Source organism: Herpailurus yagouaroundi, unplaced genomic scaffold, assembly GCF_014898765.1.
Source record: "Herpailurus yagouaroundi ecotype Mexico unplaced genomic scaffold, PumYag 182, whole genome shotgun sequence".
Taxonomy (NCBI): Eukaryota; Metazoa; Chordata; class Mammalia; order Carnivora; family Felidae; genus Herpailurus; species Herpailurus yagouaroundi.
In genome coordinates this window covers 24,843,912-24,858,683 of record NW_024412413.1, presented here as the reverse complement: position 1 = coordinate 24,858,683, position 14,772 = coordinate 24,843,912, and the positions used below count along the sequence as shown (strand labels likewise).

Sequence of the window (14,772 nt, the reverse complement as noted above, 5' to 3'; positions counted from 1 at the left end):
GCGCGGGCCTCGGCGGCCAGCCCCGGCGCACAGCCGCGGCCGGGGCGCGCGGCGCGGGGCGGAAAAGCCTGTTTACACAGACTGCACACCGCCTGGGGAATAATGCAGTAAAGGAAGTGAGCCGGCTCGGCCTGACTGCTCCAACTTCCTGCTCTCACACACACACCAGAGGAAAAAAAAAAAAAAAAAAAAAAAGAGGAGCGAGAGAAAGAAAAAAAAAAGGGGGAAAAATCAGGATCTCATTACAAGAGCAACAGACCGTCTGCAGACGCCTGTCAGCATGGAAAGTCGGGGGCTTTCGCCCGGTTCCTCCTAGAAATTCCCCCGAAGAAGGATCTTGAAAGCTCCCCCACATCTGGGTAGGTAGCAGGGGTTTCTGCCTGTTGCTCGGACAGTTGCAAAGTTTCGTCGGGGGTGCTTTTTCTTTCTTTTCTTTGGCTTGGTGGGGGTGGGGCTGGTGGGCGCCGCGGGGTGGGCTGCGGGCCTGGGAAGGGGGCGCCGAGGGGGATGCTCCTGCGCCCGCGCCGCCCGCCCGGCGGGAGCTCCGCGCCGCGTCCGACCCCGCGCCGGCGGCACCCTGCCCTGGGGCTGCGCTGCAGCTCGGAGGAGGGGGCGCGCGGGGGGGGGGTGGGGAGGAGGGGACGTGGAGACTTGGGGTCCCTGGGAGGAACGGCGGCGGGACGGGCTGCGTGCCTGGAGGCTGGACCACCGCCGACCTTCCAGCCGGGGCTGGCATTCCCCTGGGGTGGCAGTGGGCACCGACGCTCCGATTCGGGGAGAGGACGGGGGTGGAGGGGGAAGCGGAGGGCGTGGGGAGCGAAGGCGTGGGGCTGGGGGTCGCTTCCATTCTCGTTCGGCAGGTGACCCCCGCCCGGGTCACCGCCCCAGGCGCACGCCCAGGTGGACCTTTAAAAGCCGGTGGAGTCTTTACTGGACACGGTTTGGGCAGAGGTTCGGGGCAGGAGACGGTCTTGGAGCCCCCAGCTCTTTAGGAAGGGGCTCTTCAGCTTGCAACTGAATGTTGGCCTGTAATGCTACTGTAACTTTCGGGAGGAGGAATTAAAATTTTGGAGAGTTAAAGAAAAATAAGAGGTCTCGGTTTTGTTATATTTTCTGAACCGAACCTTCGTGAGGACAAGCTGCATTTAGGTGGCGGGTGGGGGTGGGAGTAAGAAATGTTATTTCAGAAACTGCAAAAGGGGCTTTTTAGAAAAAAAAAAAAAAAACGAGTGTCGGGAGAGTTTCTGGCTTGTCTGGAAACGGCAAGACTAATTGCCATGCGCTTCCGCTTTGAAACTGGCAGCAGACAGCATCTTGAAAATGACTCACTAGAGGAGCTCACAAAGAAACTGGTTTGCTCCTTCTCAGGTTTATGTATTTGTGCCTTTTACAGTTTCCTTTGTAGTGTTCGAGGGGTCCCCCGCCCCTTCCCCGCCGGCCCCCTCCTACCCTCCCGCTTTTGGAAGCCCCTGGCCGGTCTTTAACCACCCCCAGCACCCCAGCCCGACGGGGGCTGGGGGAGGCTGAGTTGTTTTTGGAAGTTGGCTGGGGAGAGGGTTAAAGGGATTCTGCTGCTGCAGGGGGAAAAAGTTCCCTGAATTTTCCACTGGCTGCTGCAGGAAGAGAGAGCCCCTTTAGTCATTGCTAAGTAATGTCTGCACACACACCAACTAATCTCATTAGGAGTTTCCGCTGCTCGGCACAGGAGGGGTTTTGTGCAGCCACTGTCAGCCCGGGGAGCCCTGTGCTGCAGAGGGAGACAAGTTACGGCTTTATTTACTTAGAGGTGCAGCTGGCCAACAACCTTTTCAGGGCACTATCTTGAAACTTTGAAGTCACTTTGGCCATTTTGGATTTCAGACTTACAGGTTTTTCTTTCCCAGTTGTGTGTAGGGTGTGTGTGTGTGTGTGTGTGTGTGTAAAATTTCTATTGCCCAAGCAGCTTAAACACACCCATCCTCTCTCTTCTGTGCTTAGGTCTTTGTTGGAGGGGGTGTGGAAGGTGGGGAGCCAGAGGAGATGAGAAACTAAGCATGTTCCAGGCATATATTAATGAACTCAAATCGATTTCTGAGCCTTATTGCTTTATTGCCAAACAAAATACCCTCTGATCTCTCTCCCTTTTTCTCTGTCTGTGACACACATTTATTTGGGATAGGTCAGTTATGGGTTTCAATTTATGGGGATTATAAAATTACAAATTGTGTTAGGAGGGCATGTGGGTCAGACAGTTAAGAAGACTGTCCATAAGTGTTTTTAGAGTTTCCAGTAATGATCCTGCCTGCAAAACCCCCTGATGGTCTTTCTGTGCCAAATATAGCAAAATAGCAAAGGCCTTCTGGCCTTTTTTTTTTTTTTTCCTTTTTAAACCTTTAAATGTTGGAAATGTGTAGAGTTGCTAAAAAGGGTAAAGAATTTTAAGGAACCCGATTGGAACTGTGGGGTTGCTTTATTGACAAGAACCTGTTGCTGGGGACATACTCTTGAGGGTTTTTGAGGTGTTGGCGTTTCTCTTATGGTCACAAAGCATGTCCTGAAAACAGCTCAACTAGGGTGTGAGTCAGTGGACACAAGTACAGATGTCCCTAACATGGTGCCTGGCACAGAGTAGATGCTCAATAAATTGTTGCATTGAAAGCTGTGAGTAGGATAACAGAATTTATAATAAATAGATAAGGGGAAAAAAGCTTTCCAAAGGCTCAAGAAAGGCCCCTTGGAGCAAACTACAAACCAGTCTGGATAAACAGACTTTCTGGAGTAATTTTATCCCCCTGGTGACATTCGGCAATATCTGGAGACATTTTGGTTGTCTTAACCAGAGGGGGTGCTATTGGCATCTAGTGGGGTAAAGAATTAGGAATGCTGGTACACATCTGGCAAAGTACAGAACAGCCCCCCAAAGTAATTTTCCAGCTCCAAATGTCAGTAGTGGCCAGACTGAGAAGCTTTATTTACATTAATGATGATAAGTCTTTTATAGGCAGCCATTCAATGGATAGGACATTTACAAGTTATAAGTTGTACTTTTCTGCCACATATGTAATACAGTGTGCATGAATTTTCTCTCCCTTTCTGTCTTTTTGGTCAGTAATATGTAATAGAAGGACATGTAAGTGACGAATTGTGATGGTTTACCTTTGTGAGCTGAATTAGACCATCTCTGAACCTCGCTCACTTGATACTAATGCTTTTTGGACCAGAATGGCAATAGCCCAGATAGGGAAAGTAGTGATTTTTCAGCCCTGTTTGAATTTTGGAGTTTCCTAAAACATTTATTAAAGATCTCTTTTTCTTATTTAAAAAAATTAATAATTCAAAACTGTAATATACAGTAAATGTAACTCTGAGATCATATATTGAAATTTATATTTGTAATAACTTTTTGGAACTTGAGTCTTTTCCTGAAATCGGTTTTAAAGTCCTTCCAGTCAGTGCGTATAAATTAAAATATTCCTTTCTTAGCTGTCAGATACTGGGTTTTGTGTGTTTTGTGCTACCCAATTATTTTTATATACCTATCCAATTCAAAAAACCAATATGGTTATAGAACATTACCTACTGACAAACCCAAAACACTAACAGAAAATTGTCCAAGGATGTGACTTCCTGGAGTAGAGTCCTTTTTTTTTTTTTTTTTTTTGGTGATGGTGAATTACTGCCTATGAATTAATACTGCTTTGCTCCTTTCCAGTCCTAGGGAATGATTCAGCTATCTCCATGTTCTCCAGACCTGGGGTTCCTCATTAAACTTTAAAAGAAATGGGTTCTCTATTCTGGCTGTGCCCTGGATGCAGGCAGCTGGCTTCTGCCCCTTCATGAGGGCCTGCACCTACACACACACACACACACACACACACACACACACACACACACGGGAGCAACACGGGTCATTTGAATGAAGGACCCCACTCCTGTCAGATTTTTCTGTATGTTTCCAGCAAGAGCTGTTTGTGTCCTGGTTATCCATAATTCCCCCTTTGTCTTTGTAGATTGATTTATAGTATATTTGAGATCACACTAGCATAACAATATTTTCTAAAAGTCAGGTTTTACTTCTGTTTTAAAAAATAGTTAATGTGAATTACGTTAGGAAGAGTCAGAAAACCACGAAGAAAAATATAAACATCTCCCATAATCCCACCGTGGACATTTTGGTGTATATTTTTTTCAGTCTTCTACAGTGTGTGTGTGTGTATGGACACATACCCACGTACATGTACACATACATAAAACTTTTCATTGGAGTCATACTATCCTTGCTGTTTTATAACTTATTTTTACCTAACATATCATGTAACACATTTTCATAACTAGTACCAAGACCAAAATTACTACACATAGAGCATATATTTATTGATCTAATAAATGTGTTGACTCAACAGTGGATTGACATAATTTCTACATGGACTTGTTCAGTGTTTTTGTCTCTGCGGCTCCAAGTAATGTCCTAAGAATGCTGACCTCTTAAAAGACTGAATTCATATGTGCTGTGAAATTTGGGATTTTGATGAGTTTCTCTATGATTTAAGAATGAGTCATGATTTGCAGTAGAATATCAAGATGTAGTAACAGGAAGTCCAGGGCCCTACACATCAAAATAGAATGTTAGATGATGAAAAAAGAGAAGCTAGGTTAAACCGAAAATATACCTTGAACTTTAAAGAGGGAGGAAGAGGTCTCTTGCACACTGAGATGATTCTTAGTTATTAGTGTTTCATTTTATATCCAGAGAGTTTCCAAACTTTGAAATTGGTGTTTTAAATGGATTCGTATCTCAAGATTACTATTGCTCATGGCCAGTTTGAATTAAGATCATCCAACTTTTTGGTTGAAACTGCAGCAGTGAGACTATGACAACTGTCTTTACCACCAAAAGTGCAGCCCCAGGAAATTGAGTTATCAGCGTGTGTGTGTGTGTGTGTGTGTGTGTGTGTGTATAAAACCATCTGTTAACGAATCCTAAAGGCCTTCAACAATGGTAGATCATTCAGTTTAAGTAACTATTCTGGGCAGAAATTTGACTCTTTATGACTCCTGCCTATAACCAAAATAAAAATGGCCTTTCATCCATTACCTGAAACTTAACATATGTGTCAGCAGTTTAAAAATAAACCTTGAATTGGTCATTTCAATAAATTGTAATTTGGTGTGAATTGCCACTAGAAATTAGTAACTCATCGATGATATGTTTCAATTTGCATTTCCTGGAAGGTAGTTATTCAATTCTAAGAACTGAATGGGGTTATTTTATAATTCGTAAGACTTATTTGTATATTTTTAAAGAAATTAAGATGATGGTTATACTAACATCTAATTTGAATTGGACTAAAATTAATTTACTCACATATCTGCTCTAAAAAAGGCTCTAAAGCACATGGTATCATAAGTATCTTTAAAGATTCCATATCTAATAATAATTCCTAATTTTCCACATATAAATATGGGAATGATGGGGTAGATATAAAACACACTTACCTAATGCCTTCTCTTAGACTGGGGTCAGGAGTCCTTTACTCCAAGCAGTAGAACAAGGAATCTGAGATCGTAGGTGTCCTTTTTTTTTTTTTTTTAATTGGGATATAATTTCATACATGGAAATGGACAGATCTTCAGTGTTTTTGTATACATCCAGGAGATCTATACCCCTTACCTTCAAATATAGAATATTTCTACCACCCCAAAACATGCCCTAGCTATTTCTTTTTGTTCTGACAATTTCATGATTCCACCATGTAGGTTATTAAACCCCAGAACACCTTCATAAAATACTGCAGTATTTTTATTTAATCTGCTTGGTTAAACATAAATCACTAAAATGTGTGGATTTCCTCAGCAATAGGATAGGAGGAAAAGTCCCTTCTACATTATTTAATGCCACTTAAACTAACCCAAAGTAATCTGTGTACTGCAGGAAAAAAGTAGATTCCTTTAAAACCAGTTGGGTTGAGGGGTGCCTGGGTGGCTCAGTTGGCTGAGCGTCCGACTTCAGCTCAGATCATGATCTCACAGCTCATGAGTTCGAGCCCTGTGTCAGGCTCTGTGCTGACAGCTCAGAGCCTGGAGCCTGCTTCAGATTCTGGGTCTGTCTCTCTCTCTCTCTCTCTGCCCTCTCCCATTCATGCCATCTCTCTCTGTCTCTCAAAAATAAATAAACATTAAAAATAATAATAAAAAAAAACAGTTGGGTTGAGACACTATCCCTCCATCTTCCTGGAACTCAGTTTTCCAGCTGGATGGTGAAGTGATCCAGGTAGAGACTGGGGTAATCCCTTTCAAGCCAAAAGTTGTGTTGTACTATTTTTTTGGAGTAAGGAACTTGAATTCTTCTAAAAGTTGTGAAAATGTGAAAATTTTTACTGTCCTCTGCAAACAGCCGACTTTCAGACATAACACAGCAATTTAAGTGAAGTATTCTGTGGTTGGAAAAGGGGTTCCCCATAAATTTCCCCTTCAATCCCATTCTGGCCCCTTGTTGAGTGAGGAACACTCGAGGAAAGGTTGGTATTAGCTGCTGTGCTTCATTTCCTTCTTTTTTTAAGGTTTGTGACCAGCATCACAATATCTAAATGGCTTACGGTTGGGTCATTCTTGGAGACACCAGTGACTGTGTGTGGGTCATATGCTGAGTAGGCCCAGATGGGATTTTGATCACAAGGTTTAGTCCCTGCTCCTTCCTTCCTATAGTCTTTGAAAATGGTGTCCATCCTCCACTGCTGTGTCTGAGGGGGTCCCCTGTTCCTTCTTGCCTTCTCTAGTCCCTTGTCTACCCACAAGCTGGAGTGATCCTTTATACACAGGTCTGACTGCCTCACGCCTTTGCTTAAAATCTCCCAGTGGTTTCTGCCAGGGTAAAGACCCAAATCCTTAATGTAAGCTGTGATTTGGGCCAGCCACCCTAGCTTTTCATCCATTCCTCAGACCAGTCGTGAGCTCTTTGGCCACTGGGCCTTTCCAAATGCTGTTCTCTCTCCTGGGAATTCCCTTCCCTGCCCCCACTCGCATAGATTGTTCTCACTGTGTGTTGCCAGTTTGTGGCCATCCTTCAAGGCTCAGCTCCCACTGTCATTTGGTGATCAGCCCCGGCCTCTGGAACCCCTGCCACCTTTATTTACAGGTTTTCTCATTGACCTGAATTCTCCCTCTCCAAATTCTTACTATCCAAACGTAGGTAGTGAACACTTTGTGATCTATATTTCTGGAGATGGGTCTGGTGTCCCTGATTATTCGTTGATACTCATTATTCCAAACTCAGGAGCCAAGTAGATTTGATGGCACAGCCTCCCTTGTTACCCGAAGTCTCTGCCAAACCCTTGAATCCATTAGATTCGGAGAGTGAGGGGTACCCGCGCATGAAAGCGCCATGATGTGTTTCACGTCTGTGAAGTCTGGAAGCTCCTTCTGGGCCTGTTCTGTTTTTCTCATCCTCGTATTTATCCCAGCACGTTGTCCAATACCTGGCATTCATTGAATTAGAAACAATCTGACGGGGAAAAAACTTGCCACTGGACTTGATAAAGCACTTTATTGCTATGCATAAATCCAACCCTCTCCTGGACAGTGAATTATTTGGGATTAATAAGAGGCATATTTCTTGGTTAAATCATAAAGCCAGCCAGGAAGAAACTCTATAGAGGATATGTCATTTTCCAGAGTTTTTATCCAGACTTATAAGAACGGTACAGAAAACAAGTTTGTTAATATCTGAGAGGACAAACCTCAGCCCTGTTGCTGATATCGGTGTTATTCCTGGAATGGTTGGCTAACAGTTAATTCATAGGTCAGTACAACTTGGAAGGATCTTGATGTAAAATTCTTTCCATGTTAAAATTGATCATTGTATAGCAATCATCATTAGTCTTTATCAAGACTTCAACTGACCAAGTTTTCATAGTTCTTTAGGCTGTATTCCATAATATTTACAGTTCCAAGTCCTTCACTTATACTAAAACCTGCGTGTGTAGCTTTTGTTTGTAACTTTTTGTAATTAACGGATGATGTTTCTGATTAATTTTTAAAATAACAAAAGTCTCTGCCTGTATATTTGAAGGGATGAATGACTAATATCTACATTGCTTTTAGTGGAGGAAGGCTAGCTCTGCTGTGAATTTCAGCTGGTTTTGCCAAATAGCAGTTTGTTGATAGTCAAACCTTGATTAACCAGAACGTATGATTAAGCAGATTTCTCTTTCTGCAGTTAACTGTCAGAAGAGAAGGATCAAAACAACAACAGCAGAATAAGCCCCAGAATTTATTCCAGGATGTGCTCCTGGGTAACTTCAGGGATTCTCTGTAGGAATTAATTGCCAGGATTCTCCTACACTATCTGCACCTGCAAGTTCTCTTCATCCTCAGTAAGATGATACCAAGGCCCAGAAAGGTCAGAATGCTCGATTAAACAAGAAAAGGGGTAGACGGTCATCCAGTTTCTGAACACCTAGAGTTAAGAAGAGCGCTTCTCTGGTTAATACTCAGTGAACTGGAAATATAGTCTCCCTACTATCTCCTTATTGGAGTTTGGAAATTTTTCCTTTAAAGGCTAAAATATAAGCCTTGGTGATTGGAGTTCACTTGAAAGTGAAAAAGATAAGCATTGACAGGTGTGTGTGTGTGTGTGTGTGTGTGTGTGTGTGTGTGTGTGTGTATGTGTGTGTGTCTGTGTGGGTATGCCTCCACATATGTTGGCAATAAGAGGGATGCAGGCATCTAAGAGAACATGGTACTGTATAATCTCAGTTTGTGCTCCTTCTACATCCAGAGCCACTGTTCTCCTGTAGGATCTGAGCCCTAATTCTGTACAGAGGACGGGAGCATAAGGGAACATTTGCTAAAGTTCTCATCCAAAAGCACCATTATTTCACTGTGAGAACCCAGAGAAAACTTGGATTTTTAAAAAATATAATGTATAGGAGAGGAGAAAGTGAATATTCCTGATAATTTCAGCAGGTCCCATTAAGAACATACAAGAAGAGACCAAACCCTTCAGTAGTCTTTGGAAGACCATATATGGATGCAGGTTTTGCATTTTGAAATCTTCTGGAATCTAGAATCCATGAGCGTTAGTAGGGAAGTTATTTCTGCTAATCCAAGCCCTGATCCAAGATACTAATCACTTAGACCAGAAGGTGTTGGGTGGTAGAGAATTACTTTTTACTTCTATTTCATTTTTTCTTTTTAAAAGTATTTTAGAATGAATATCTCCAAATTCTACAGGTGACATTCTGAGTGCAGGTTGGGAACTGATTAAGCCCCAAGCAGACCTAGGTTGTCCTATCCATGCTGAGCCTGTAGCAGAGGGCTAAATTCATCTTTGAGAGTCAAGGCAAAAATACCACTCAGCCCTCGACATTCCCTGACTTTGCTTCATTCACTTCTTTGGGTGACTTAGTGCTAATTCTCAGTTTGGCATTTAGGATACTTGGATAAATTGATAAATACTTGGATAAATTTTGAGTGGTGATAACATTTTCTTAAAGTGAATTACTTTCATTACAAAGGTATGGGCTGTTAAAAGATGCCTTGAATCAAACAAATGACCCATGTACATGGAGGTTCTCCAGAGCTTAGAGTGTCTGCTCTTAAATAAGGGCATTGCCCTGCTCTGATTTAAATCAGAGCCGAACCACAAGCACAGCATCCTCTTCCAGACTTGGCCACATCCTTTGCTTTTTTTTTTTTTTTTTTTCTTAACCTAAATATTAAGACCTACTAATTTGACTTTGGGAAAGTAGAAACTTTAAGACCTTGACATAGGAGATCATATATGCTCCAGCTGATTAAAATGTAGGAAGGGTGACTTTCTTTAGCAAGAGGGAGAAGATCATCTACAGCAAGATCTGGCTGTTATTTTATTTTTTACAGTTACTATACTCTTGCGGAACAATAATTGGAAGAGTAGAGTATCAAGTTGTATGTGACATTCCAGGAAAGGGCCAAGCCAGGTTAGTGGATGGCAGCTTTCTGAATGGGAAGGAAGGCACTTGATGGGAAGGCATACCCATCAAGACACTTTGGGGTATGTATCTGATGTGTGTTTCTGATGCCACCAACAGCCATTCTCTTCCATCAGATGTTTTTACAGAGCTCTTGAAGGTTAATATGTCTGCATTAACCAGACACAAATGAATAAATCATCGGTCTTCACTAGATGACAGTTCTAATGGTTTTTTTGTTCATTTATTCAGTACATTTGGGGGGTTGATAAATAGGTTTAAAATAACATGGCATTGGGCGAAGATTAGTTTTGAAGTCACTCTTTGTCTATTTTTGAGACAGTTTTCTTAGAAATAACTGTACTCCACATGAAGATATTTTAAATGTGCTCCACTTACTGTAGCTTCTCGACCAGTCGGGCTCGATTTTAAATAGACGTTCAGTGGAAAATGAGATGCATTTTGTGTGCCACTTTATCTTAATGCCATCATATTTTTGCTTTGTGTTAAAAAGAACTTGATTAGAAGTTATTTAAGTTTAGATGAAACTCTGCGTTTGGTACCATAATCACCATATGTAGCAAAATGTACAAAAATGTGAGAGAAACGTGCATGTGGAGACCGTAAAAGCATAAAAGGGATAGTCTACCTTCACGGCTTGAGATGCAGCTAAAATCCCCCACAGGTGTCCACCACATGAGCAGGTGATGACATTTTGAAGACTGCAGAGTCACTGGTTTTTATAGATCCTTGCAAAGTGAATATATTATCCCAGCAGATTATGTAAAACTGGTGATGCCTAGAATTTGCATTTCCTAAACCATGAAAGAGTTTTGCTGAGAAGAGCACCCAACGAGAGCTGAGCAGCTGAAGTGACCACAGAATCTAGAAGCCGGAGGGGCCATTTCCTTGCTTAGCTAACCATCCGTGTAAGGCAGCGCCTTGTGCTTCTCAGCAGTCTCTAAAGATGTCACAAATACCAGTAACTCGTAACTATATTTGCACCAGTACTGTAAACAGCAGGACCCAGACACAAGATGATGCCCGTATTATCCAGCTAAATCGCGGCATTTCCAGGAGCCATCACGTTTTGGCCTATGTTAAATTTCAGAAACGGAAAGGAAGAATGTTTATAATATTAGCCATTTGCAAATTATCAGCGCAAGTATGCTAGATTATAAAGTTTTAACACTGATCATATACTTCTGAAGAATATCAAGATCCATTAACTAGTATCATTTTCTAGATATACTGTTTAAAAAAAAAGACCTATAAAATGGTTTCTGTAGATTTACTCCAGGAAGAGGGAAAGATAACTTTGCCAGGAGTGCAGATGTTGGGGAAAGTTGTCTTTTTTTTGTTTGTTTGTTTTTAATGTTTATTTTGGGGGGAGAGAGAGAGAGAGAGAAGGAGGAACAGAGAGAGGAGATACAGAATCCGAAGCAGGTTCCAGGCTCTGCTGACATGGGGCTGAACCCACTAACTGTGAGATCATGACCTGAGCCAAAGTCCACTGATTAACTGACTGAGCCACCCAGTGACTTAGCTATCCAGAAATGATAGAAGAAATGATACTTTATTACTTTAAGTTCTATAGAAAAGACCAGAAAAGTTGCTCTGGGAAGACCACGGCTTCTCTCCCTCTCCAGGCTGCTACTAGGGCCGTGAAGGAAAGCTGGAAGGAGAAGGTCAAGGGTTCCTAAGATTAGTAGCCTGATGTGTCATGCATGCGTGAGAAGCAGCCACTGGTGAAGAGAGACGTGTTCTAATGCTAGTAAATGAAGCAGAGACTGAACCACTCCTGGAGAGGGTGTGGGACCCATGGCGGCTTTGGCAGGACAGGGAGCAGAAACAATGGTCATACCGGGGAGAGATTTGGAGGCACGGGAGAGATGGGCCAAGAGGAAAGGCTCTGTACCTTTCCCTGGGTGGAGCTAGGGAGGGAGAATTGCCGTGCAGATGTTGGAGGTGGCCCAGACCGGGTGCAGCCCGGCCAAGGGAAGAGGAAGGCGCACACAGGGTTACCTTTCTGTCAGGAAATGCCCAGAGCTGCAGCAGGTCTGGGATGCTGAGCACAGCTGTGCACATTTCCCCGTCCCCAGGGTCCCTCGGGACTCCTCCAGAGAGGAAGAGATGGTGTCGCAGCCCACACCTGACCCCACCGGGGCCTCCTTCCTCCCCCACCCCGGTGTCCGCTCAGTGTGTGTGGACACGTGTGAGAGAGACGGGGAAGATGATGTTGGTGATCCTTTGGCTGGGTGGCATTTGAGGAACAGTTCCAGGAAGAAGAGCACTGTTACTAGGCAAAATATATCGCTGCTTGCCATTGATGGAAAAAGAAGTGGTGTCCAGATTTTTAGTTAGAAGAGCTAAGGCTTGCATTTTCTTTGACTAAATGTATTTTATCGTGTGTGTGTGTGTGTGTGTGTGTGTGTGTGTGTGTGTGTATTTTTTTCTAACGTTTCCACTGGGTGGTGCTGCGGGAGTTCCTACCTTTTGCCTTGGATCTACCCTTCCCAGAAAGACGCCTCTAAAGCATAATAGGAGGAAGTCCTGATTTAGAAAGATTTTACAGTTTCAACACAATAGAAGGGTTTGGAGGATGCTCTGGCAGGAAATGTTTTAGTTTCTGGATGTGGAAAATTCACCATCATTTTGTATCATGCAGAAGTTTTCTTACTATGCTGGGTATATATTCTTTTGGCGGTTACCAACTTATTATTTAGCACAGAAAAGCTTTCAAGTTTATCTGAGAGATTACGGTTTCATCCTAGTGAAAGCAGTATGTAAGATTTCCTTTATTTTTGACTTTTGTAAAACTATCATAACAAAAAGTAAGCAAACAAACATTTCCTGATGTTAAGACAACCACAGATTTAAAAAATATCTCTGTTAAGGTTTTATTTGAAGCTGAAGGCATTGTTCCATTCCTATTTTAAAGATAATTTGTACAGTGTATTGGCCAAAAGGATAACTTGGATTTTTATTTTCAAAATAAACATATAAAGTCTTTCAATTTGATAGCACTCATGTATGGAAGGGGATAGGGCTGGCCTTATCCTTGTTTTACAGATAAAAAAAAAGTTGAAACACAGAGAAGTTGACGTCCCTGCCGGAGATCATGCAACTCTTTAAGGCCGTGGCTGTCATGAGAATTTATGTTCTGATTTCCAACTTTTCCCCTTACGCACAGGATCAAGTTTCAAATATAGGAATAGGACAAAGTTTAGGTAAAAGATTTTCCATTCAAAGGCCTATGAAATATAAGAATCAAGGGTAGTATGGGAGAGAAAATACCCACTGGAAATTAGGAAGCTCCACTCAATGGAAGCTCACATTTAAGGATGGTTGGCAAGATTTTAAGTAAGTTGTACTGAACCCAAGGCAGCATTTTGTTTTCATGTGCTTGTTATGATCCTCCACGAAATCCCAAATATTGCTCTCTTAGAACTTGAAACAGGGCTTCCCCAGAGGTGTTTGTTTTTAAAGGAACAAATGTGAGCTTCTGCTGGGTGCCACTCTAGGTCCTATCATGTGGTTTCAGAGGGGCTCCCAGTCTGTCCCTATTCTCAGGTGAAGTGACACCCACGATTCCTTTTATTGTTTGGAGGAATGCAGGCAGGTTTTAGACCCCATCTCTGGAGCCAGGCTCGGTCCATAGAATTTCTATTCTTGACTCGCATCCTCTTGTTCCACTGGCTTGTGTATACACCCCAAGCGAGAGGAAGACTTCTCCTGCTGAGGAGGAGCTGAGTTACAGAAGGTGCAGCTTCCCACATTTTGTCTTTATTAGCAAGAGCCAACCTTGATTATTTAGTGTTGAATGAACCTGGAGTGGGTCTAAACCAACATACATGTCTTTTGTTAAGAAAAAAAAAGTTAATTTTTGGGGGGGAGAGAGCGCTAGTGGGAGTGGGGCAGAAAGAGAGGGAGACAGAGGATCCGAAGTGGGCTCTGTGAGGACCGCAGAGAGCCTGATGCGGGGCTCAAACTCACGAGCTGCAAGATCATGACCTGAGCCAGATGCTTGATGGTCTGAGCCACCCAGGCATCCCACCATGCAGATCTTTTTAAAAGGGAAATGAGTTTAAAAAACGATGGTAGCATGGGTTCAAAGTCTCTTTCTTAAAACAGAACCAATCAGAATAACTGGAGTCACAGAGGAGGCAAAGCCAGAAATGAACAAGGAAATTTCCTGATTTGATTCACAATGGGAATGTTACATGTCCCACTGAGTTAAAATGAGACTTCTCGCTTAGCAGCAGTGAGATGTGCATGCAAGAAATGAAGCCCCTGCTGGAGGAACAATGGTGAGAAGCTGGACGTTGGAGCCAGATTCCTCTGGGTAGGAGTCTCTGTCCATGTCAATTCTGTGGCCGTGAGCGCCTTATTTCACCTTTTAAAGTCATGACTTCCTCGTGGAGGATTAAATTGAGATGTGTATGAAGTGCTGAGCACAATGCCTGGCACATGATAAATGCTCATCAAAATGTTAAGTGTTAAAAAAGAAAAGCTCCTATTTAGAGAAGGAACAGATTTTTATTTTGGTACGAGCCCTTTTCTTGATTATTCCGTGGACTCTCAGTATTGCTGGTCAGGGAGGATATACCTAACCTTTCCTTTAGAATGGGGCTCTTGGAGCTTTATAAATTATCTTTAGTGTTTTATGAATCATGTTGACATTATGTGTATTTTGTAGTTTACCTCCCCCCCCCCCACCCCCACCCTGGAGACTTTTAGATTCTCAAAGAGATCCATGGACCCAAACACAGGAAGAAGATACTGTTCTGTAGATGTGACTGTGTGTGTGTGTGTGTGTGTGTGTGTGTGTGTGTGTGTGTGT

The 14,772-nt window shown here is 42.7% G+C and overlaps 2 protein-coding genes across 3 annotated transcripts in view; one reads left to right on the top strand and one right to left on the bottom strand.

The window, feature by feature from the left end:
- Positions 1–847, bottom strand: part of LOC121040049 (extensin-like) — a 7,772-nt gene extending 6,925 nt beyond the window's left edge. The window contains exon 1 of the mRNA XM_040490422.1: positions 260–847. Coding sequence (XP_040346356.1) covers positions 260–847 — 588 coding nt within the window. The remainder of the gene's footprint in view (positions 1–259) is intronic.
- The window catches only part of ELK3 (ETS transcription factor ELK3), a 70,602-nt gene continuing 55,838 nt past the window's right edge, over positions 9–14,772 (top strand). Inside the window, exon 1 of one of the 2 annotated variants that reach the window (XM_040491164.1) lies at positions 9–359. The gene's annotated coding sequence lies outside the window, so the exon portion shown is untranslated. The remainder of the gene's footprint in view (positions 360–14,772) is intronic. The other variant, XM_040491163.1, reaches the window with a different exon arrangement.